Source organism: Haliotis asinina, chromosome 3, assembly GCF_037392515.1.
Source record: "Haliotis asinina isolate JCU_RB_2024 chromosome 3, JCU_Hal_asi_v2, whole genome shotgun sequence".
Classification (NCBI taxonomy): domain Eukaryota; kingdom Metazoa; phylum Mollusca; class Gastropoda; order Lepetellida; family Haliotidae; genus Haliotis; species Haliotis asinina.
In genome coordinates, this window is record NC_090282.1 from 18,902,528 (window position 1) to 18,930,292 (window position 27,765).

At 36.3% G+C, this 27,765-nt stretch overlaps 1 protein-coding gene across 3 annotated transcripts in view; it reads right to left on the minus strand.

Moving 5' to 3' along the window:
* The window catches only part of LOC137277607 (transducin-like enhancer protein 1), a 71,143-nt gene that overhangs the window by 19,968 nt on the left and 23,410 nt on the right, over nucleotides 1-27,765 (minus strand). For 2 of the 3 annotated variants that reach the window (XM_067809416.1, XM_067809415.1), the window contains exons 5-8: nucleotides 13,128-13,190; nucleotides 6,167-6,241; nucleotides 3,913-4,102; nucleotides 2,928-2,944 (exon numbers count right to left, since the gene is read on the minus strand). In XM_067809416.1, the coding sequence (XP_067665517.1) occupies nucleotides 2,928-2,944; nucleotides 3,913-4,102; nucleotides 6,167-6,241; nucleotides 13,128-13,190 (345 nt within the window). The remainder of the gene's footprint in view (nucleotides 1-2,927; nucleotides 2,945-3,912; nucleotides 4,103-6,166; nucleotides 6,242-13,127; nucleotides 13,191-27,765) is intronic. The other variant, XM_067809417.1, reaches the window with a different exon arrangement.

Here is a 27,765-nt window from a genome sequence, read left to right on the forward strand (position 1 = left end):
CAATTAGCGAATGATAGATGAAGAATGGACTTTCAAAGCAATGGTATTCTCACTTCCCTGTGAGAAGCCACACAGAAAAGCAAAGCTCCTCACAGGGTTAGATTACGTGCAATTAATGAAGGCATGCTAATAGCCATGATGTTCAGCACTGATAAGAGTTATGAGTGTTAATGGATGTAATTTGAACAAACTGAACTACTTTTGGAGTGGTTATGTATTCATACACAACTATTTCAATTTCCATGTTTATTTTTTTAATGAATAATAAAAGGTATCATTGACTCACCTAAACCTGAAGGTTTTACAGGATTACAGAGACAGGTTGTCATGTTCTTGTATGAAACTTACCGTAGACATTAAGTAAATAATCTACAAAAGTTTATCCTTAAATAAAGGCATTTGCTTTTTGAGAAGGATACCCTTGTCTTTCTGTTTATACAGATCCTATGGGTAAATCCAGGGAATTTGAAACCCAAATGGAATATTTACACAGTGCAAACATGTTACTCCAATCTATAGAAGTAAACTCATTTCGCAGTGAAACGAGAGTAATCTTTTGTCCCCTTGTGAACAAACATCCCCATGTGTACAGAGGCGAACCCTGTGTTTACTAAGCGCCCCCTGCATTCAGGTTTTGTCGAACAATGTCGCAGTCGGCAAATCGCAACCCACAGACATCAAATATTGTCTAAGCTATGGCCGTGTAAACAGTTAATATCTAAAACCAACACTCTGCAGCAGCTTATATTTACACTTCACACTCTCTGCCTGCACTACACATCAGCTCAACAAAGACACAAGGGAGAAATTGGGCAAGTTTTATTTAAAATGCCCCTCGTATTTGCATTGCAACAAAATAATGTTCCCAAGAGGGCAAACTAATTTCTGACTTTAGTACATGCAGATGGTTTAACGCTATTTGAGCGGGGTGACAAATACACAATCAATAGTGTGCATAATGTCGCTCACAAATGTAAGCATTAAAAACAATGTACATTGTACAATATCACACTCACAGTCAGGGAGGTAAACACAGTTCCATACATGTTTATTTCAGTGTTCCCTGATCCAAGCCTTAATGTCATACGTGAAATTGTCAACATGGTTTTTGAAGTTATTGTGCAACCAAATCAATAGAAATTCATTCCACCACTAACCCACTCGTAAGATACTCAATTATTACAGGAAACATTTTTTTTTAAAGGACGGCATATAAAGTAATCACTTACAGAGCACTAAATACAAGGTGCATTAGATCCTCTTCCCGGTGAATTCCGTTTAGTAGAGCTCATCTTCTCCAGTTCTGATTTAAGACGGCATCCTCCATCCTGTCCTAAATTAATCATTTACTTGTGCCCGTACTCGATAATAGCTTCCTTAAGTTTCCCTTTGAAATGGTGTGTTTATAGGTGAGGTCATTCATGTATGTCACTATTGATTTGGAATTAAATTTCTCACATGCCCAGTACCGTATTTATTATAAAAAACCTCTCCACCATTAGAACTACATAATTTGCTGTTTGGTGACGTACTAAAATCATGCCAGCTGTATTTTCGTATATTATGAAGTCTTTAGAATACAAACCAGTCCTTCAGCATCTAACTACGCAACTAATATCAGATCCTGTAAGCCGCCTCTTGTGACAGGGACATATCTACATATTTATATTCTGTTCCATTCCTTTACTGTAGGTAATATCACCATGACGACTGTATATGTAATATCATCTTGACAGCAGGGTATGTGGTAGGTACATCACCATTACAATGGGGTATAAGTAATATCACTTTGACAACAGGGTGTATGTCATATCACCATCACAAGAGGGTGTAGGTAATATCATCTTGACAACAGGGTATATGCTATATCACCATTACAACATGGTATATGTAATATCATCTTGACAACAGGGTATATGTTATATCACCATCACAAGAGGGTGTAGGTAATATCATCTTGACAACAGGGTATATGCTATATCACCATTACAACATGGTATATGTAATATCATCTTGACGACAGGGTATATGTTATATCACCATCACAAGAGGGTGTAGGTAATATCATCTTGACAACAGGGTATATGCTATATCACCATTACAACATGGTATATGTAATATCATCTTGACAACAGGGTATATGTTATATCACCATCACAAGAGGGTGTAGGTAATATCATCTTGACAACAGGGTATATGCTATATCACCATTACAACATGGTATATGTAATATCATCTTGACGACAGGGTATATGTTATATCACCATCACAAGAGGGTGTAGGTAATATCATCTTGACAACAGGGTATATGCTATATCACCATTACAACATGGTATATGTAATATCATCTTGACAACAGGGTATATGTTATATCACCATCACAAGAGGGTGTAGGTAATATCATCTTGACAACAGGGTATATGCTATATCACCATTACAACATGGTATATGTAATATCATCTTGACAACAGGGTATATGTTATATCACCATCACAAGAGGGTGTAGGTAATATCATCTTGACAACAGGGTATATGCTATATCACCATTACAACATGGTATATGTAATATCATCTTGACAACAGGGTATATGTTATATCACCATCACAAGAGGGTGTAGGTAATATCATCTTGACAACAGGGTATATGCTATATCACCATTACAACATGGTATATGTAATATCATCTTGACAACAGGGTATATGTTATATCACCATCACAAGAGGGTGTAGGTAATATCATCTTGACAACAGGGTATATGTTATATCACCATCACAAGAGGGTGTAGGTAATATCATCTTGACAACAGGGTATATGCTATATCACAACTACAATCATGCACTTTTCCACCCATAAAGAATATTGCAGGATCATCAAATCCAAACTGGCATCTGTGAAGTGTTTTCCAATAAGGTTATTGTTTACTTACATGTTTCTCTTCTTCTTCTATTCAGGAGGAATATGAAAAGGAAAATGAAAGCCAATGAGTGACCTCATGAACAACTGAAATCTTTGAACGAAATTCAGAACTGATCCTCATAAAGATGAACTTTTATGGACGTTAATGGCCATATTATGAAGATCACAATAACAGTTTCAAAATGAATACAACAGTTTCAAAATGTATACAACAGCTTCAGAGTGAATACTGAGGTAGTCATGGGTACTTCTCTAGAAGCACCATAAATGTATAACAAATGGGTAAACAAACAGAATGGACCAATGAGGACCAACACTGACTTGTTTGTTGTTAGTTTGTTCAACTGTAACAATATTCCAGCACTCCACATAACTTTTCAACATCATCAGCACATATTCCTTATTTTTCAATATAGGAGAACTGGGAAAAAGTAAAGAGTGAGTGAGTAAGTGAGTTAGTAAGTTTAGGTTTACGTTGCACTCAGCAATATTCCAGCAATATAGCGGCGGTCTGTAAATAATCGAGTCTGGACCAGACAATCCAGTGATAAAAAATAAAGAGTACATAAAAAATTTAGAGTACTGAACAGAATTTAATGGCGTATTGGTAATCTTGTGTTTCATTTCATATATGCACCACAAAATTGCTATGTTTGTGTAAGCAGGTCAACAAGCAATAAATCAATACTTCTTAAAAAGATTGTAAAACTGTACACCATTGCCGTGGTGTGTATCTTGTGTTTTCTAAATTATTTCCTACCATAATTATCTTCACTTTCCACCATTCCCCAAAAAGTCAAATTTCTAATATACACAAAAAATGTCCTTCAACCCTATATACAGTCAGGTCTTTTATAAAAATAGTTAGAATTGCCCTCCCTTCCTCCCAACCCAGCCCTTTCTAAGTAACTTAAAATTACCTCAACCCAAGTAAGTATATTTAAAATGTGAGAAGATAAAAGCAAAAATGGCCTCTGAATATCTTAGTAACTCACCACTTCGTTTCTCTTCCTTGTGAGCATTGAGAACGCTATGAGCATGTGCAGCGAAACTGGAGCTCTGAGACAGTGCCAAAAGACCTGACCCTGACACCGAGGGTATGGGGGGCTGAAGCCCAGTGGGGTGGGGTGGCATTGGGATGGGCGGGGCATGGGCATGGGGGAGATGTTGAGCCTGCATCTGTTGCTGAAACACCAAACATGACATCATCAAATGTCATGGTGACCACAGAATAATATACATTTCCAATAAAAATAATTTTTCTAATTTCACCCCCACACAACAAAGCTGTTTGTGGCCGCTACACTTCATGTTAAAAGTTCTGGAACCTTACACATTGATGTTTGTTCTGGTCTAAAACACACTGGTTTCAAAACTGTACATGATTTATATGAAAAAATGCATCAAAAACAATCCATTGTGTCGTGTTTCCACCAGCTGTGTCGTGGACTGTTGGAAGTAGATCTAGCGTAAACATGGAATGTATGTGTGTGCTTTGCATCACGCTTCCCTAGCCTCATCCTCAACGCTGACTATTATGTCCAAGAGATTTGTTCCTTTGTTATCGTAGAGCTGTCTGTCATAAAAACTGGTTTGAAAACAGGCCCCAAAAGGATGGCATTGTTCAGCAAATATCAACAGTGCAGCTAACACTGAAATATGAAAATATTGCTTTTGTGCATAGAAATTGGAATATTAGCCAAATCAATAATTTTTCTGATAATTTCATATATTTTTCACAAATGGGTAGATTTTGGGCACGTTTGTTTGAATGCAAAGCTACATATAAAACATAAATGCATATCACACATGACATGTTGTTTTCTTGCATGATGACAAGCTGCAACTGCTTTGATGTAAACACATGGTGTTTACCGCAAACATTGCTAAATACTGCATGTGATATATACAAAATCACATGTTAAATACAGAGATATCACACTGCCACCTGCATAAGACGCTATAAGCTCCAACGTAAATAATTTCTGTTCAGGAAACTTTCTGAAGGCATAGTCCTGCTTAAATAAATTTGTAGTGCTTTAAGCATGCAGTCCAGCGCTCTACAAATAAACTGTACTACCATTCATTAAAAACAGACAAAAAGCAGAACTGGTTCTTGGATAACTTTACGTTGCATCACCTTTAATAAGTGTACAGACACATGTCATTAGCTGCCTGTTTCTAATGTATTACTGCCAGCAGACAGCTTAGGTTTGCTTAAGTCATACACACACATAATTTTCTTTGAAAATTCCAGTTTGGCATTCTCAGCGTGTTTTTTTAAAAACAAAAATCACTGAAATGAGTTTCTATCAACTTGAGTTGAGCTTATGACTCTTATACCACTGTGACATCACAATAATCAGCGACAAGACAACCGTCTGCAAGGTACTGTGATGCTGTTTCCTTGTAGCCATATCTCAAAGAAATTATTGGTTCATCCAAGAAATACATCCTGTGGAAGCCATGTATAATTGGTACATACTGACATTCCTATTTATGGTACATCTAACTATCTAACAAGAGATGTGGTGGGGTAGCCTCGTGGTTAAAGCTTCCACTCATCACACTGAAGCACTGAGTTCGATTTTGCACATGGGTGCAATGTTTCACAATTTGAAACAGCTCAATTTTTAACTCAACTGTATTTACAAAATACGAAAAGCCCAAATAACTTCAGTAACCACTAAACTCAAATTGTCTACTATGTTAGAGTTTAAGATTTATTTCAGTTTATCCTGGGAAATGTATTTTCCTGTGATTTCTCAAATTTGAGTAAACAGTAAAACCTCAGACTTTAGCTTTTTTCGAGAAATCAGAGACAGGTGTCGATGATCTCGTTTACAAGCATTGTCACTGGTCCCACAATTTGGATGAAACAATTTAAAAAAGGCTTGCTGTATTGTTGTGTAGCAGTTAGCCACAGTCATTTGAAGGTCGCTTGTATATAATCAAGCTTGGCACAATAATAGTGATTGATGTCATGAACACATCCTATGGAGGATGATGTTTCATCATCCACATGACTCAGTACACTTAATTGATCTCATCAGTTCGTACCAAGTATATTTGTTACTGTTCAATAAACTAGGACTTCGGACGCACAACAATTGACATGTTTAGTAATTGTCCATATCCATAATCTATAACTGTACATAAAATTGAGCAGTCTTGCTTGATAAGAAAAACAAAATATTACAGGACATAATGCTTATAAATGTGAGCACAAAAATCGAGGAGGTTACCCACCCCAATAATTGCGTTAAGTTCCTGCATTGTCACCTGTTTGGCTCTCTCAACTGCTGCTGCCACCTGCTGCTGATGCTGAAAACAAACATCCACCAATCAGAGGCAAGCTCACAACATCATCAACCAATCAGAAACAAGTTTACAACCACATGGACCAATCAGAAAGAAGATGAAAGATGGCTTTTAACTCACCTGGCCAGTAATAAGAGTTAATGATACTATCACTGCTGGCAGTTTAGTTAGTTTGACAGACTTGAATATATCTCACGAGCAATTACCTTGTTTCATTTTCAGACATTCTTGCCCTAGTAGCATTTACTTATCCATTTTTTCATCTCTGAAATTAACTGACCTAATGGTTCTTTTAGTTTTCTTTTGTTTATATTATACTTAATTATACTTTAAACCGACTACATGTTCCTTACAAAATGTGTTACATGGAGCAACTGAAAAACAACATTAAAATATTAAAATCATAAAAGGTGTATCATTGACATGCATTCTAATTTCAACATAACAACTATATAAACCTAAATGACAATCAAGTTAAAAACATACATATTACTTGAACACACTCATCCATTAGCGCCTGCTAACTTTATTCAGAGTATTCTTTTACTTTCCGCTTTTTCTTATTTCTGTTTCAGAAAGAACCTCTCAAGTATAGTTTTCATGTAAATATTTAAACAGGCATAAAGGTTACAAGACTCACTGAGTGTTTAAAGCTTTTAAGTTTGGAGACAAGCTAGTTCTCTGATCACTTCATCAATGAAACTCTTATCTGAACCTGATAAGTTTCATGCTGATAATGTTCAGATCCCCAGAGAGATCCATGGGAAATTATTCCATTTTGCCAAAGATATTAGCCTGTGATATTCAAGGTTATCAACTATACAGGCCACCTGTGCCTTATTAATATTTGCTAAATGATTTAATACTGTGTTAGCAGCTTCCATCAAAGCCAAGCTTTAGTGATTACAGACAACACCTGTCTCCTTGTGGTTTAGTTGGAACTAAAAAGTAATTAAAGGGCTTCCCAGTTTAAAATCCCTTTATAATTATTTAATATTTGATGCCACTGTTTCAGCTTCTTTTCTGCTCTTTGGACTATCTTTCATTCAATATTCGCATAAAAGGATTAGAGCAATATTTTTGTAGCATTTGAAAGCTGATTTTCTTTCTGGTTTAGTTTTGTAGACTAACAGCTGAATGTGCCTAGCTGGTGTAATCATTTTCAAGCACAGTCAGGTTTATGGATTAGAATATAAATCATCTAATACAGCTCTGCATTCACAATATGTTGCATATGTTAATGCTTTTCACATGAATAAAATTGTTTTGTTTAAATGATATATCATTGTCACATGTTTGGGTTTATGTTAAAACATATAGACTTGATGAATGTGGAATCTATGGACTTGGTTGATTATGTCTGAAGCAATATGCTAATAGCAGTTTCACATTTTACTGTAGCAGTCTAAGGTCACTTATGTATTTCATTGTTGTTATTACAAAGAACTGCATTTCTTTATTCATCAGGCCATAATTTTCTTAGGTAAAGTTTATAATGATATTTAACCGTTAACTGAACGTGCAGGACCTGAAACTTAAGTTTATTCACTTTGTCCCTCAAATGATGAAGGTTCACACTCAAATGAACTCACAAAACGTGAAAGTCAGTTGTTAATTAACATATCTGGCTCCCCAATATATAGTTTAAAAATCTCCACCTTAACCGAATTTTAACCAAGTGTTTACCTGGTTAACAAAGACACTACTGCAGACATCATTTATCAAGGGATGGATGAGACGTGGGGAGAGTCATCTTACTGTCATTTTGTATGACATATGGCATATCACTTCATCTCCTAGATCCCTTCTCTCCAATAATAAATGATCTGCCCTGTAAATCTTTCTCCTACACTAAATCAAATCAATATGGTACACTAAGCATGTTAATATATAATCACAAAGACGGAAGAATTAGGTTCTGGATTGAAACATCCTCACATTCAGAGTCATCCCAAACGTGAACCCCACATTCATGTTATCAACTAAAAAGAGTAATAAATAATTATTTTGCATATAAATGTCTTGGTGGACAAAATAATGTTACCATGGCTTCTGTTCTTAAAACTGGTTGAACCAATTACTTGTCAAGGTGAACAGCCATGCTATTTAGCAAAGTGACTAATGAAACACCTCGCCAGGATGTTGCCGAGATAGCATCTACCATAATCACTTATTGTCAATTGGCATAGCTCACTAGTATTGCCAGGTAGCTGCAAGCTGTTAGATGTGTATTAAGCCCATGTCTCTTGCATCACCCTCACATGAATAATGTCTCTATGTAACCAGTATTACTTGGCTACCAACTGATAAAGTTGTTACACAAACATTTTCTATATTTGCTTTATGCATTTTGAGCATGAACTGCATGGATACCAGCACATTTCAAATGTGATGATGAGTGAGTGAGTGAGTTTAGTTTGACACTGCACTCAGCAATATGGCAGCGGTCTGTAAATAATCAAGTCTGGACAGACAATCCAGTTATCAACAGCATGAGCATTAACTGCACAAATGGCAACCGATGACATGTCAACCAAATCAGTGTTCCTGACCACCCAATCCTGTTAGTCGCCTCTTTCAACAAGCATAGTTGTCTCTCGTGGTGATCTGTTCTACTCCAGATCTTCACAGGTCTCCAAGAACATCATTAAAGCTTTATGAATTAGATCTGTTACGTTTATCACTTGAGACTATTCATCTCTCTATGCCACCCTCCATTTCCTTCACCCATCTTGATACCATCCTTTCATCATGATAAGGATAAACTATATGCTCAGATCTTCAAGAAACCAATCTGTGTACCATGTTTGAGATAAGTTAATGTCACATCACTCCATTATCTTGTGTATACTTATCAATGTACATTATGATTATAGAAAATGATACCATTTGTTACATCAATGAAGTCATATGTGTCCAGGCGAGTATATTAGTATCTTGTCATGTTTGAATAACTACTTTCATAATTTCTGTTTGGTGCTAACTGCTGTCAAAGAAAACATGCTAATTTGATTTTACAGGTTTATTAAATTTGCAGTTCATATCAAATGCTTGTGGATCCCAAATAAAATAACAGGATTTACTTATTTGATATTTGAGATAATTTTATGATGATGTGATAATAGCAGTTTTTGTTTTTCATTGCAATATCAGTGACAGTATCTGAAGTAATGGCGGAAATGCTTGGAAAATGCTTTAAGGCTTCATTATAAATATATTGAATTTGAAACAAGGTAAGAGAGTATCTATGATACATGCATGGCTCTACCTAGTTGGATATTAAAAGCTCAGGTGAAAAAAATGCCCTTGAGGGGTGACTTAACAAGAGGAAATTTGGACGTTTTAACAACATTCGTCAATATACAAAGTGCAAACTGTACTTTTGAATTACATACTATAATTATTCATATAGCCACAACTAATAAATTTACATAAATGATTGTAAAACCACAGAATTTCTTACAAGTTTTTCAACATTTTACGAGCAATCACTGTGATTAGGGAATGGTACAAGGTGATTGCTCATATGCCATATTAGGTCAAGGTGGTATGAATGAATATATATGAGTTTTGAATCTAAAATATTAACCATTATCTAATAATTGCCCAAATTCATATTCCAAGCATTTCTCGCATTACTTAGTGTTAAATTGACTTGACTATAGATGTGTGTTAGTGAGAGGATATGCTGGTCCCCTGCAGTACCTTGTATTATCACTGTTTGGTAGGCATTCATTAACACATGCTTATGATATACTGGAATTGTACAATGGATGGATTTTAGGACATAGCGTGAAGCTGATTTTTGGTGTCCTCTTCTGATACATAGCAGGGATTTTGTCACCTCCTCACTCACTGGGTAAAACCTCACTCACTTACACATCACATCACATCATGCCACACTACGTCACATCACTCACCCACTCACTCACTCACTCAGTAGTACATACTGCTGATGAATATGGCATCTTGTTTGGCCAGATATATCTACTAAAGATATGCAAATGTTCCTCAACAACTGAAATCTACACAAGCACTTAAGCAAAGCTAAAACAAAATGTGGACTTATCTGACAATCACCATGAACCCAGTGAGACAGTCCTATCTGAACAAGATTAATGTCCAAAAATATAAATAAAAGCAACAAAAGTTATTTCCATATTCATAAGAAACTTCTACTAAAAGCAAAGCCTATTGTACAATTCTGACTTATCAAAACCATGTGTCCATGAATACCTATGAAATAGTGATAATCATAAAGATCACGATGGGTATTAAAGCTAAACACATGTTTGGTAACCTGGCTCTACAGCATGTTTTGGTAACTTGGCTCTATGGCATGTTTTGGTAACTTGGCTCTACGGCATGTTTTGGTAACTTGGCTCTATGGCATGTTTTGGTAACTTGGCTCTATGACATGTTTTGGTAACTCTGGCTCCTGGCTCTGTGGCATGTTTTGGTAACCTGGCTCTATGGCATGTTTTGGTAACCTGGCTCTATGGCATGTTTTGGTAACTTGGCTCTATGGCATGTTTTGGTAACTTGGCTCTGTGGCATGTTTTGGTAACTCTGGCTCTTGGCTCTATGACATGTTTTGGTAACTCTGGCTCTATGGCATGTTTTGGTAACCTGGCTCTACGGCATGTTTTGGTAACTTGGCTCTATGGCATGTTTTGGTAACTTGGCTCTATGGCATGTTTTGGTAACTCTGGCTCTATGGCATGTTTTGGTAACCTGGCTCTACGGCATGTTTTGGTAACCAGGCTCTACGGCATGTTTTGGTAACCTGGCTGTACGGCATGTTTTGGTAACTTGGCTCTATGGCATGTTTTGGTAACCTGGCTCTATGGCATGTTTTGGTAACTTGGCTCTATGGCATGTTTTGGTAACCTGGTTCTGTGGCATGTTTTGGTAACCTGGCTCTATAGCTTTTTTTGGTAACTTGGCTCTAAGGTATGTTCTTGGTAACCTGGCTCTATGGCATGTTTTGGTAACCTGCCTCTATGGCACGTTTTCAGTCTTGGTCTGAATGCTAAATCACAGCTTCTCTTGAGTGTGATATTTATAAGTGTACTGTAAAATTTTGAAAAACATTGCAGCTGAGAAGAGGAAACAAACACACTCTATCTCTTTCCATGTTTTTCTCCTAATGGAACACTGGGATGTTGGAAATCTATCATAAATACATTTAAATGATAATGCTCACAATTTAATACTGCTCATATGCTGTATAACTGTCCAAAACACTCATGCATATCTGACCTTTGGTTCGCAATGTATTTTATATATTTTATGCAAAATCTTTTTTCTAATGTTATTATCATTGCTTTTGGTGACATCAGTGTAAAGTGGTCAACAGCAGTTTTCCATTATTTACACCAACCACTTTCAGAATTACTGCTTTTAATGCACTGAAATGAACTTCAGTTGACAGAGAATGGACACACATGTAAAAAATCTTTTGTAGTTTGACTAAACTCATAATTTATAACAACTGAATACTTTTCTGAACACAGCATCCTATTTTCACATACATTTTTGCATTTAAAATCAATTAGACTTTTATAAAATAAAAATATTGGAAATTTTCTGCTTCGTGCTTCACTCTTACAATTGTTTTAGAAAAGATAGTGAAATTAAATTACCTCTGAAAATCATTTAGTTTTGTTAAGAATTACCTACCCTTGCTGTATACATCTCTCTGGGGAGGGATACATGTGTTTGGGCAGAAAATGAGAGAATGATTGAGTTTGGTTGAACACTGCAGTGAACAGTATGTCAGTCTGAGGTGGGAGACAAGTCTGCAGTGTAACCACGGAAACGACTGTACAGGGCCATACTGCTAACAAAACTAGACACACTATCAGAAGGATCTAGTGGTTTGGACCCATGGTCATTATTTTTGGGGCCCTGTATCACAAGGGTCTTAGCACTAAGGCTGTTATAACTGTATGTATTTTAGTGTTTGTTTATTAATGCTGCACTCAGCAATATTCCAGCAATATGGCAGCAATCTGGAAATAACTGAATCTGGACCAGACAATCCAGTGATCAACTGCATGAGCAACTAACTGGGACATGTGTCAACCAAGCCAGTAAGCCCGACCTCCCCATCCCCTTGGTTGCCTTTTACGACAAGCATGGGTGGTGAAGATCAATTCTAACCTGGATCTTCATAGGTCATAACTGTATGTGAAATTATGAGAGTTATAATAATTGTGGCACTGTGATCAGTGCTGGACTATGGATTCATACATTTTGAATTCGAATAAAATAACCCACCACTTCCTTTGCCTTAAGATCGCCAGTTACAAGAGTATACACACATACAATATGATGCTACATGAATTCATGAACAAGAAAAAACAACCTGACCAAAGGAGAACATAAACACTGTCAACAAAACAGATATATTGAATATAAAATGCAATCAAACTTTACTAATGTCCTCTTGATATCATAAGCAGATTCACATAAATATCTCAAACAATGGAGAAATGTCATTTTAAGTTCAATAATGCATAATACCCTAGGGGATTTATTCTAGCCTTACTTGTAATACATAGAAACCATGGATGAGATCAATATAAAATATTTATTCAAGGTATTGTCAATAATTCACAATGTGATGGACAAACCAACCGTAAGCTCACAAGCTGGAAACTGAAGCAACCCATATAATGAAATGCATACAAGTCTTGTATAATGTGGGTACAATTTTCAAAACACTGTCACAGTAATTATCTTTTGGAATTCCCACATAGCTATGGATACACTGAATATAACATTTGCATGATTACACATTATATCTAATCAAAATGGACATACCCATCCTTCAGCTTGGATGGCTGGTTTGAAACAGAAATTATAACATGACCTGTGAACTTACCTCTTGGGATAAAAACGGGATGACTTGGGCACAAATTGCATTTAGTCTTTTCGCTATTTCAGTCTGAAAGCAAATATTGAATAAAAGCATTAACAATTCACTCTCAGATCTAAGATTTCATTAAAAAAACATTGATGGAAAAAGACCCCCAAAAAACTCCACTCATAATAACTGTAATCCATCATTGGCTTCATCCATATTTATGGGCCCTTTACTCCCAGGAATATTTCTTCTTTCCTGTCTGTCACGACTTTATTAGATCAAACGAGAAAATTAAACAGGAAAAAACACAATAGTGTGTTTGGAATACAACAGACTCAAAAACAAGTTATTGCTTTTTCCTTTTTTTAAAGCAAGGAAAATCTTGTATGCATAAACTTTGTGTTTCAGCTATTCAGTAGACTGGCCAGCACAGATATATTCAAGTCTATTATATTGTGAATTTAAAGTGCTTCATATCCTTGAGAAAACAACCATGTTTCAATTTTTGAAGAAGGTTGTCAAAACTTAAATTACTACTTTAATGTAACATGGGAAACAAATTTGTTCTTCCATATAAATTTTGTAATTATCCAAAGGGAAAACGTATATATTTCACAGAATCCTTCAGATAGAGAAAGGCATGCTTTTATCTTTCAAATCATGTAAATTTCTCTTCTTAATCATTAATAAAGATATGTAGTTTTACTGCAAATAACTATGAAAATCAGAAATGAGAAACAGAATTTAAACTACAGAATGAAATTTCAAATGAGTTGAAATTTACGAACTAAAATGTCATATTTCAATTGGCTACCACGTTTTAGCTCCACTTAATGTGAATAATCTGCCTACACAACAGTGTATATCTTTACCTACAAATAAATCATGAATCTTTATGAATACTATCTCACATGCTTTTGCTTTAAGCAATATAGAGTTTTTAGTAAACGACTCTGACTACCAATAAGCTGCATAGGTTCAGAGGCTTGACACGTATCATTAAGCGTATGTTGAACTCAAAGACATATGATCCTGCATCTTGACACCATCAATGTTTTCTCAAGTTGTACATACGATGAAGACAGTGTCTCATCTGAGCTTTGCTCACATATTGATGTCCGATTGTGTGAGACGGACTAACTGCACAAGTTACACGTTTTTCAACCTTCCCAGGTTTATGCTTATGAATTTTTGATGGCATATTATTTGTGTACTTTGTGCAACTGATGATCGACCTTCATTGAATAAAAAAATCCTGAAAATTCATGCAAAAGTTACATGAGGCACATTTTGATTAATTTGAAATTTAAGTAATACCAATAAGTAATTCAATGATAATCCTAAAACTGACATATAATACATCTCATACATAAACAACAACAATGCAGTGCAATCAGGCCTTGAGCAGTATCATATGAGTGACAGAACATAATTTTACCAATTCCTGCCACAAGGATCATTCCTTCTCAAATCTCAAAGAGAGAAGTTTCAAATGCTGATTTTATTTCATTAACGTAGCAAGGTATGCTTGTGATTACAAAGATTATCTAAAACAAATGTGGCATTGTTGATGTGAAATCAGGACAGACATATTCAGATACATCAAAACAGCTTTATATTTAGTGCAAATCTGTCAGGAACAGTGATGACATGCCTTCCCAGCCAAAGAGCTTGGTCTTCAAGAACATTAATCCTAATTCTTCCATATACTTTGCACATGCTGCTTTATTTTCACCAGGCAAGGTTTTTCATTGTCACCTAATGAAGTGAGGTAAATATACTACAATTATTTTTTCCTTGAGCGAAAAGCCACAGTTGGAAAGCCTCTTATCTCCAACTGATTCTTACTGACCAATGACTGTTTTAATAGTGCCAGTGTCATTTTAGTTTGATTGGATAAAGATTCATGCTGGCAAGTCCAAAGCACTACAGGTGCAAAAAATAAGTTTGCATATTTTTACTGGCATTTGAGTGTTTTGCAAAATGATAACCGAAAAATGTGTTTTCTTCACAATGATATTTCTTTTGATGTATTAACATATATACGTATGTGATAGATGCGTGCATCAAATCTCCCTTACATTCAGTTCCACAGGATCAGGTAGTCAGGCTTGCTGACTTATTTGATCATATCCCAATTGTGTAGATTGATGTCCACATGTCATTTACTGGACAGTCTTGTCCAGACTCAGATATTCACAGAATGCGGTCTCATGATTAGAATATTGCGACTCCAGCATTAAACAACAAAACTATGAACAATCTGATCAGCAATATCTCTCTCCATGTACACAGAGAACATATCTTATCTGTCAGGAAATATCTTGGTGTTCCCACAACTTATTCTTAGTCCTGTTACTGGTACTGATTTTTTTTGTCAAACTGAAACCTTTCTTCAAAGATCTTTTTTCATGAACTAAGGTATACATAAAAGAGATTGGTCACTAATGATGTAGTCAGTAAGAGATGCAGACTGTGAATCCTGCAGCAATTCAATGACAGGATGATGATGCTTTCCACAGTTGACACACAGTGAATGATGATCTGATTGGGGATATGGTTACCGTGTATATTCAGGAGAAAGTGAGGGCAGGTGTACATTATAAGAATGGACTTAGCAGTGTACCAACTTGCTGAATCAAACACTGGTCTGGAGTGTGACAAGCCAGTGCTTAAACCACTGTGCCCTATATCTGTCCTTGGAGTATCTATAGACTAATGAGGACCTCAGTGATCCATTTGTATATTTCCAAGAGACCTCAGCAGACAACACATTCTTCGGTGTTTGTATATCAGATTTATCACTCTGCTTTGATCTTGCTAAGGAAGGATTCCATGCCAGATCTATCATTCCTGTGCTTATCCATGCAATGCAAAGGAAATGATGACCAAGCTTTTGATAAATTCTTAAAATTGAAACGTAATTTTAATAAACATAAAGAATCCACTGAAACAATCAGTGGAATACTCATAAGTAAAGACATTAAACCTTTGTATACATTAAAAATGATATGTTGGCCTGTTTTCATATTTATTAAGACAATTTCACATTTTAAAAATTTAGACTTCACAAAACACTTATACCAAAGTACTGATTATAAAATCTGAATTCAATCAAGGCATTTATTGTACTGAGCATTACGTCTCTTATATCTTACATTTTCTAGACCAAATACAGTCAATCCCTAACTTAAAAAATAAGTTTTGTAGTTGAAATGAATTTGAGAATTTGACCAATGTATGCCGCCTTTCCTTTTATTCTAAAATACATAATTTAATCTCTTTGTTGAATTGCCTTTTCCTTTTTTACATTTGCCTAGTTCAATTTGTGGTAAATCTTCAATCTACATGTATGGCTATTTGATCTAGAACTCGAGAGATTTGCAATTCTATGGTGGATGATGGCCATAACTTTGTCTCTCTATCATAGAACGTACTCAGCGAGTAATCTAATTTTCTCGTTCTGTGCATCTCCTCAAGTATATCGCGTGGTCGAGACAGATATCATTTATTCTGCAATATTCAAATAGAAAACATTTGCTCCCTCTCCAGACGATCTTCTTTCACACCATTTATTCTGTGCGTAATCCATAGCATTGTGATTCCGAGCAATAGCCTTTCCTGACGTTTCGGTCAGACCTAGTCCCCAAGCGTGCCATCTGTAACAGAATTACTTTTCTGCTGAAATCCCCCTTCTCCAAACCAATCAATCATGTGGTGCAGAAGGCAAGCTATTCTTCCGAATCCCACGTCAAAATCCCACTTAAGCATCCCAGTATGGGCCAAGCATTACGGGCACCATGCTGTTTCAGCGTAAGATGACCACTGGAGCAACATTTGACAATGTGCCAGAGAAAACTCTTATTTGATCAAGTGGGAGCAAATGTACGTGGTAGTGTTTGTATCGGGGGTTTGGTAATGAAGTGTGCATATCCCAGTTGATGATGTATTAATTCAGTTTTAATTCTGTTTGAGGACAATAACTGATCAATCTACTCCAAACTTCACAAACAATCCCTGTGACAACTGGAATGAGTGGGAAGGTTCATGTGGTCCTTGGTGGGATGAGAGTATATGAAGTTTTTATCTATTTTCCTTTATTTGTTTGTAGTGGAGGCCATAGACTGAGGCCATCCCATTTCTAGCATCATTGTCTTAGATGAGGCTTAGGAGGTAACTGGGAGTGATTGTATCAGTAGGATTAAAGGACTGAATGGTGTGTTGAAATGGTGTATGTTGGATAAATTAAAGGATTGAATATTGCATGAAACAGCATGTAGGTGAGGTTAATGGGCTGAATGAGTGAAAATTGTGTGTGTAGGATTAAAGGACTGAATGTTGTGTTGAAATAACATGTGGGTGAAGTTAAAGGACTGAATGTTGTGTTGAAATGGCACGCAGGTGAGGTTAAAAGACTGAATCTTGTGTTGAAATGGCATGTAGGTAAGGTTAAAGGATTGAATCTTGTGTTGAAATGGCATGTAGGTAAGGTTAAAGGATTGAACTTGTGTTGAAATGGAGTGTGTAGGTTTTAAGAACTAAATGTTGTGTTGAAATAGCATGTAGGTGAGGTTAAAAGACTGAATGTTGTGTTGAAATGGCATGTAGGTGAGGTTAAAGGAGTGAATCTTGTGTTGAAATGGAGTGTGTAGGTTTAAAGGACTGAATGTTGTGTTCAAGTAGTGTATGTAGGCAAGGATAACGGATTGTATGTTGTCACATTTAAATGAAGTCACGGTACTTATGTCTAAGTCTTCAAGTACAATGCAGCCTTTAAATCATGAAAGAATAACACATAACACTGTTATAGCCATAGGTGACATGATCATAACGAGTCCGGGTACTAAAACAGATACCCGGGTCCATCTCATTACCCACCCATCCATGCCTTACTTAGGATATACTTGGAATCAGCAGACTCAGCTTTTGACAATGAGTTCTTGTTACTATGGAAACAGTTTTATCACATATATTTAAAGGGTGTTGCTTTTTTCAGTGTGTATATTTTCAGCCATATCTGTATGTGTTCACTATAACTCAGGTCAACACATCATGAATTCATTCAGTGTTGCCATTCCCCTTTAAACAACATGTGGAGACAATTAAAACATTATTACCTCATTTTGATATATCATCAGTGTAATTCAATCCCCTGAACACCAATAAGAAACTTCCATCTTCTACCAAACCCATTTAAATGTTTCACAACTTCAACCTAAAAACATATTTCTTCTCATCTGCCGTATGTGTTGTAGACTTCTGCCATTATAAAGTATTCAGAAGCTAACAGTTTTGAAAGTGAAATATATAGTTTTTATTACAAGACCACTCTTTGAAGCCTGCATTCCATTGGCGCTATATACATCAAATACATTGCCATTATTTGTTTTCTCAGTTTGTCAACATCAAAGACATAAAATCTACTTTTTTCACAACTCTGAGTATGATCACATCACTTTCAAGAAACACACAGGGGAGATATGGATTTATCTCCCTTCAATACGAAATGTGATACGGTAATGCTGTTTGGTCGAACTATTATGCCGTCCCAAATGCCTCCCATGTCTACCAGTAGACAGCACATAAACGTCGCAAACCCAGTGCGCTAATCTGTGATCGGTTAAAACCTGTGGGTATCCTCTTCATGCAAACCGCTAGACAATATCAAATAAAACTCTACTTGGGCCTGTGATGATGGGTTGGACATGTGACTTGTGCTATCTTTGATTGGACGTTCTTAACAACACCGAGGTAAAAGATTGAATTATTTCTCGTAGCCAGTTTCACTTGATTACTCTCAGACTAATACAGTTGGAAGCGACAGCCATTAACAACTCAAGTCAAACAGGGATGAACCAATGATCATTGGCTGGATTCAATGCAGTGAATCATGAGAAACACGGTTTGAACTTAGATTCGGTAATTAAAATGGATTTGGGCCTCTTAATTGGTCTCTGGAAAATTTCGTTACTTGTCTGGGAATGACAGAAGAATATCTCTCAGATTGGCTTGATGGGAGACACATCGATGTTGGCAATGATTTGAGGATTAGCATGCTTTTGCCTTTAAATCCTTCTCTAAGCATTGTTATTACAGGACACTACCATTATTTTGTAAAAATAATCTTTCTTAAAATAAAGGCTGCTTGACCAGGAAACCTCTGAGCTATAAAAATGCATATTTTCTAATGACAAGTTTGTCAATGGTTATTGATAATGTGTCAGTTAATACATACATATTTTTCATGCCCAAATAGCTTTATTGGCAAATAGATAAGATGTTTTATGGGTACATGACCATTATTTGGTAAAGAAGAAAACATTTTCTTGAAGATTTCGTTGCAGTTTCATGCATTCCCATGATATGTTACTTTAAACAGTATATTTTTCATCATGGTTCAATAAACGGAAAACATTTATTGTTTGATATGACACTTATGTTGCAACCCTAACTTTGATCCTCACTTCATTCACTCTGTTTCAGCTGAGAATTGATAAAGATTAAAAACCACACCTTCACATCCTGGAAAAATAATCAAGATTGTCTTATTCTTACAAAAAGAAAAAAAAATTGAGATTCCCTGATCATCATGTCATCATGCTCCGGAAGTTTCCAAAAACAGTTGCCACAAAAAGATGATTTTTTTTATGGATGGCAGGCGATCTCATTTCTTACGAAAAAAAAAAAAGAGTGAAAAAATCCACGTCAGCAGATGAAACAAAACATACAATTAAACAGAGATAGACTATTTTGAATTTTTCCATGAATTATTAACATTTCTACAAAGCTAATTTAGCTTTTATCTGTTTAAATACATTTCTTGCACTTGCTTAAAGCAATGATTGCAGTGGTCATACTGAAGACCCAGGTACAATGTGTGAAGCTCATTTCTGGTGTCCCTCACTGTGATATTGCTGGAGTATTTCTAAAAGCAGAGTAAAATCATACTCACTCACTCCGTCTCATAATGAAACAGTTAGCATGCCTCCAAATAAGCCAAACAGTGATTTTCAGATTCTATCCCGTCTCTTTTTACTTTTCACAACTGTCAGTATCGAAAAGAACATATTTTAAAAATAGTCTTTCCTTTGAATGAACTCACTTCAGAGTAACTACACATAATGATAAATCGAATGAATGACAGTAAGATTGTTTTACAGATGATCTTCTCCCTCTTAGAAGGTGCTTTCAGATCCTTATCCTTGCCTTATACGCATGTTAATCTAAGTAGTGATTTCTCAACAACTCTTTCCAATAATCAAATCTTTCCATAAAATTATGAAGTGAAAGGATCCCTCCTTTCAACCACGACACGTCTGACATTAGGCCATGTGTAGGCTGAAAATAATTTCTTTGAAAATCAATTCTTTCTCACAGACTCATCAACATGTATTACCATACTGAAATGGCACGCAAATGCCATATTCATGACTTCAGGCCCTCCACTTTACGCACACACTGGTCCAGAAAAACAAAGTTTGCCAGACTTAATCTTTTTTCACAAAACGATATCAGAGATCGTAATCCAATATGGATAGACTCATCTCTCTTTTTCATGAGACGCTGTCTGTATAATCTGTAAATCCATACATCATCAAAACCAGCACGACACACACAGGTTGTAGTGTGGCTCAAGGGAGGTAACTCTCAAGAGATTTCATCATAAATGCTATTTACAAGCAACCACTTGGGAGAAAGTAATGGCGGTTTATTACACAGCAGCTGATTACCAACTTGCGAGGACAGTCATCAAGAAGATATCACGCCTGGGGAAAAAAGAGAATGAGACTTTTGTGATGATATGGTGTGGACAATTTCCATCTGCGTTAGCTAACATTCATCCTAGCAGCAAAAATGTAACATGGAAAATGCCGTGAAGACTTTGGGGAAATAGTGACTGAGTTAACGTGACTACAACCACTGACAGCTGATAGATCTTCGTTAGGAAAATAGTGCCACACTTACACCACCCAATCTCTCATCCACATAGAAAAAAAATTCTCAATTACTTTATAAAATCCCCAAAGATCTTTACTTATTACAAAAAAATGGGCCACTGATGGCAGCATTCTTATCATCACTGGTACGAGCGTTGGATGGTTCAATTTGGAAATGTCTCAACATCTGATCTCAAGAAAGTAACAACAGACGAGCATAGATAATCCTTCTCCTCCTCATCATCATTAATTACTAATCTTTTGAGAATTTAATGAATAACTGACAAAAATATAACTTTTGTTGTTAAGAAACTGACCAGAGAGAGATTTCCTTCTTTGAAGTTATTACCTGTGAAGGTCCTGGAGTAGAGTAGGCCTTCAGCAACCCATCCTTGCCACACAAGGCAACTATGCTTGTCGTAAGAGGCGACTAACAGGATCGGGTGGTCAGGCGCGCTGACTTGTTTGACACATGTCATCGGTTCCCAAATGTGCAGATCGATGCTCATGTTGTTGATCACTGGATTGTCTTGTCCAGACTCGATTATTTGCTGACAGACGCCATATAGATGGGATATGAGGTTGGCGTAAAACTAAACTCAGACACTCACACTCATGGAAGTTATTGGCTGGTGTGAAACTGTTTCATATATGAAATGGGAATGAATCCTTTTTTTCAAGAAATCGTGTTTGATGGTTTTTATATTTCTTGTTTTGTTAAGACTATTCACCAACATGATGTCATTGGCAAAGTAAGCTCTTGCCCAAACCACTGTCAGTATTCCAACAGTTTCTTATCAATACATTCCCCCTTCCTAAATGATGCAGGACATCTTTGGGGTTAGTGAGAGCAGTTATATCTCACAGATGTCAGTGGATATCTATACCATGCACAAACTGTGCAGAACTGCCATTGCCCAATGCTGAATAAAAACAAGAAAACATATTCCGAATACTAGTACACAAGAAACATCTAACAAGAACGGATTCGCATATTTAATTCTACCTACTGGTTTAACATGAGTGTGTGTTCATGAACAGTCATGTCGCCAGGTCTTCCCTAAAGGGATCATTCTTCCTCCCCAACCTGGGGTATCCATAATAAACACAGGCAAAACACAGGCAATTCTTCACTTAAAAAAGCAGAAGAACGACTGGTGCAAAGTAGGGAAATGAATCATACTGTACCTTACTTGTTAACAAAACAGTGTGTACAATCAACATGTGTAAGGCCATAGCACGTCACACAACTACTATTGCCCTTTGAGTCATGTAATCTCAGTGTTCCTTAATCTGAACACTTGCTGTTTACCTTCTTGTTGGAACCAGTCTCTGATTCAATTTGGTGTTTGAGTACATCTGATGTATTAACTGCTGATGAAAAACTCAAAGCTGATTACATTTTGATGATGGCCTTGACTAACAGTACCAATTTTCCAACAGGTTGCCTCATCTAATGAGCATGTACGAAGATCTCCTTACGTCAGACTCCTTTAAACTGACTAGCGCATGCAGTCACTGAGATAATGCTTTCCAACAACTTCAAATGATTGTAGAAAAAGTGTCAACTTAAACTTAAACCATAAACCTTTGTTGTTTTGTTATTGATTATTGTCTATAAAAAAAATGGCTCTGCTATTAGTACGACTCAACTAGAAGTGTTAGCATTTAGATGCAAAAACAGAAGCAACTGCGTCACCACTATTCCCTCAAAGCCTAAAGTCTTAATGTATCACCATGTACTTCGAGTCTAAACACATTACTTCCAGACACTGACCTTAATTACCACAACTTCTTAAGATCCAACAATTACCAGAGTCTCAGGATGTAAGTGGCAATCAGTGATACAACCATGTTTCACAATAACCTCAAAGATGACCTTGACCTTTAATGACATTAGATATGACTGTATTTGTAAAGGAGACATGCAAATGTCAATGTGTCTTCCTGATAAATCAAGACTGAGATATTGACAATGGTATAATTATACTCATAGAAATGAAAAAGGGAACACATGAAAGTACAAGTGTTCCTTTATTTCCAGAATTTCAGCCACAGTGCAATATATGCGTTGTGATGAAACCTGGAAAAGAATAAAACAACATGTGTACTTTCATGTGCTCCCTTATGTTTCTCTGTGTGTGTGTGTGTGTGTGTGTGTGTGTGTGTGAGAGAGAGAGAGAGAGAGAGAGTGTGTGTGTGTGTGTGAGAGAGAGAGAGAGTGTGTGTGTGTGAGAGAGAGAGAGAGAGTGTGTGTGTGTAAGTGTGTGTGTGTGTGTGTGTGTTTTCGAAAAGCTGTCTGCTGATCTCATCATCTCATCATTTGATGTGCATTGACAAAAAGGGCAGTGCATCATCATAAAGAATGTACATACCTTGCCATGTCCTCCTATTTATACATATACATACCTGATAGTAAATGGGGATACACTTCCAGGCTTTGTATGAAGCAAATATATCATGTCAGTGACAATGAATACCCAGTCTTGACAATCCTCAGATACGGATTCTGTTTTGTTTACAGCAGAGAAAATTGTACAAATGGACCACTAAAAACGAGAGCTGACACCAGGTGTTTGTGTAAAGGTGATTGTATCCTCCCCTATTGGTGGCACTGGTCACAACACCATACAAAGTAGGTGAATCATGCTTATCTTGATGAACACAGGAACTAATCAGGAAAATGACATGCAAATTTAATAAGAAAATGCACTGGACATCATTTCAGTAACTGACAAGGCTTAAATTTCATGATCATGATCATAATCACATTCTTTTTACAGATTGACCCAAACATTTGACAGTTATGATGCCACAATGCTAATACGTCTGTCACAATGGTGTTAGACCTTGTGGACTCACAGAAAGCTGACAGTCTTTAAACTGTAGGAAATGTTGCAGCAGTGTCTAATAATTTGTGTTGGCAAGTAATAAACAAAATACCAAACTCTCTTTCATGAAATACCATTTTTCTTAAAGTGATGAAAGATTTAGTATCAAACTCCCTTTCGCTTGTTTGATACCAAATGATTAACTTGTTTAATAAATATGGTATCACATGGAAGGTCGCTTAGTATCATCTATTTATCTAAACCACCAATGATGGACAAGACTAGACATTACAAGAAGCTCTAAGCATCCATTCTTCAACTATTCACCCATCCCAGAAGTTGCTCATGCACAAGGTCTTCTAAAAAAAGTAGCATTTATGTAACATACATGGACATTCAGTTTAAAAGATAAATACTGATTATCATGAAATATAAGATGATGTTTCAACCTGATAAACATGCACCTGTTGAAGCTCTGCGACATGTGTACACGTGCACAGACGATGCTCCTATATGCACTTGTTCAACCTCTTAAAAGACAAGATCAGCATATAGATGTATTAATTACATTAAGTTTTTTCACTAGGGATGAAAGCAAACTGGGTCTAAGTTTGAACCAACTTATACCTTGTACCACAACTTCAATTTGTGTTGTAGAAAAAACTTCACTTCAGATCCTGATATCGAGAAATATATTGGATATTTGAAGGTTTCTGGTTTAAAAAATTTATGAACCTCGTTTTGTTGACCATTTGACCTGTTATAATATCTGATATTTCTAAGACGTTGGATGAAACAGCAACCAATCTAATTGCATGTTTAAAACTCATGCTTGTATAAGATATGAAGCTTTTTAACCACCATGAGGAGGTATAACATGTATAACACATTAGGCCAAAGAGTACCCAGTTTTGAGTATCCTCAAAAATGGATTTCATGTGGTGAAAGATGACAAAATAGCTCTGAAAATCCACATGAATGGATCCACTGAAAGTTAGTGATGACACCTGGTGTCCATAAAATAACTTTCAAATTATCAATGATAAAGCTGTCATCATACAAACAGTACACATCACTGCCACAGCAAACCATCCTCAATCATCTGTTGAAATAGACCCCAGCATGAGCAAAGCAAAATAAAAATTTGCAAGAAAAATCATCTTCAAACATAACCCGAATGTTTGTTTAAAGCACAAAAATTGAACATGTGTCGTTCTAACATCAATTATACCGTTTCCTTTCAGCTCAGCAGACATGGCCCCTTGTAACTTTACACTGGTACAGCTATTTAAACCAGATAGATGTGTCTTTACTGTAGCTGAGTTCACAGCTGGATGCAGATGTCTGCTTGCCTGCCTACCTCGCTATACCCATATCAAGACTTAATGTGTGTACATATTCAGCTGCGGCAATTCACAGGGTAAGCCAGATCTGGAACTCTGGCCAGATTTACAAGGTGTGTTTGATGATATTTATATAGCTGAGCAAATAATCTCACGTATTGATTGTGTAGTCTGAGTAAATTTAACATTGGCAGGTACAAATGAGAGGCTGGCAGATCAAAAACATCTCTTGGAAAATGACAGGATTCTATGAGAAGGCATAATTACTGTCATAGCGACACATGATGAGTTAGGAAATATTCTGGATTTAGCGTTTTAGTCATGTGGGTTATTTTTTTCTGAAACTATAGCTTTGCTGGTGCAACAAGTTTCACATGTTGGACTGGCAATTGTATTTATTTTATCTTATACTGTGATGTTTACTACCTATGTTGTTGGCACAAATGAACCAGTTGTCTAAGGTATCAACATTTTGTGTTGTGTCACTGATTTCTTGATTCAAGTCCCACATTTGGCCATTTTGGAGCATTGGTCTGTAAGGGTTTGTGAATATTTTCCTTTCTTAACATGATCAGTAGGATCGTAAACGTTGATTTATGTGAATATCGTTAGCATTTCTCACACACTCACTAAATGTGCTATGTGTGCATGTGTACTCATGTGATTATTCCTTAAAAGTCACTTGCATGACAAACATCCTGGGATCATTCTCAGATATCACATAGTGGATCATATCAAAAGAGCACAACAGCGGATCATACACACAAATCATACACACATGTATAATACACAGATGATACCCCAGACCATACCTTGTGATCACATCCACCACAGATACCTACAGAGCATACCAATGGAATGTACCTATGAATCAAATTTTGGAGCAAATTTTCATTGCAAGTTAGTTTTCCAGCAAAACTAAACACTTGATGAATAGTTATTGCAACATTTGAATAATTGTGCACAGGTTTGGAGGAAGTTGCTTACTGTTATTTAAGCATGTACAAAAAGTTAGTTCATGACTTGCTCTACTCAACTACAAACTAGACATGAATGAAATGAAATAACATGTTTCACATAGTACTACAACTCATCAGTTGCAAAGACACTTTGTATATTTTCTAAGAAAATTCATGTGTTTTTCTATATAATAAGCCAGGAAAAGACATGAAATATAGAACGGTTTCTTGTCTTCAGGATAAAAGTAAAATGATGGTAATAATGGTATTAACAAAATTGTGTTAGGAAGACATCAGCAGCTGAGTGACAGAGACCCCACGGCCATTGAACACGTCATATGCTTCCAGTACATCAGTATCACTGGAACTCCACACAAATCATTCCTGGGACTCATAATGGTAGCACTGCTAATAGGTGAAATGAAAAAATGTTGACAGAACTGATCAAATATTAACTAAGCTGAGAATTTAAAAGTTAACCGCCTCTACATCACATTTTCTGTTTTTAATTGATTCTGTTTGTTACATGTCCATAAAGTTTACCTCTGTGTATGAGCAGGAAGCAATGTGCTGTGACCAAATTTTGTACATTCAGTTCGTGTTTGTCATGGTTGAATGTTGAGAAGTCATATAAAGTCAATTCCCAGATACACATAGTGCCGAGGTCCCAGGCTTTGATTTACATAGCGCCTGATAAAGGTGATATATTAAGCTGATGGCAAATATTAACAATACCAACAAGAAACAGCTGAAAGTTTTGCAGGTATCCATGGCCATACATGCTCCTTGCTGTCATTGATCTTGGGGCGTTCTCCTGCTCTGTCTATTATCATGACTTAGCGCTCGATCTTTCAGCTAATACTGATTGTAATGAAGGAAGCATAAAAAACACTCTGAATGTCATGTGAGAATAAATCTACTCCGGAAAGAATTTAGGTTCCGTTATATTGGTTCTCCATAAACAAACATCATTCTTGTTGAATGTGTGGTTGGATATTAAGTTTTCATGCTTTTCGAATGCTAAACACACAAATGCCCTCTTCGTGACAACTATTGTAAAATGAATGTTGACAAAGCAAGTTGCTTTTAAAGTTTACATTTCTTTCATGAGACACATATTGAAACAAGATTATGTTTACATTAATATCAAGAGAGAAATTACTTCTGCATTATTCAATATTCATAACAGATTTTAAATAATTATATCTGACCCAGTTTGTTTGCGGTTAATGTTTCACTCTACAGTATTGTACCTATAATGTGGTGGTCTGTAAGTTATTGAGATTGGACCAGACAATCCAGAAACCCATCAACAACCTTGATCTAAGCAGGTCCATCCAGCGATATGCATGAACTTATAGCCTGTGCCATTTGATTGTGACAAACAAAACGTCGATGGAATTACAAATTTTTTCTACATTGTCAGGTAACCTGGGGCATCGCTACCATTATTTAAAAAAGCCCCAGCTTACATATGATTGTTGCTAAACAGGTGGGGCAAATCCTCAATATTATCTAAATATAAAGCTTTGCAAATTATGGGACTTACACAAACAACTGGCTTGCTACACATGTGGTGACAATGC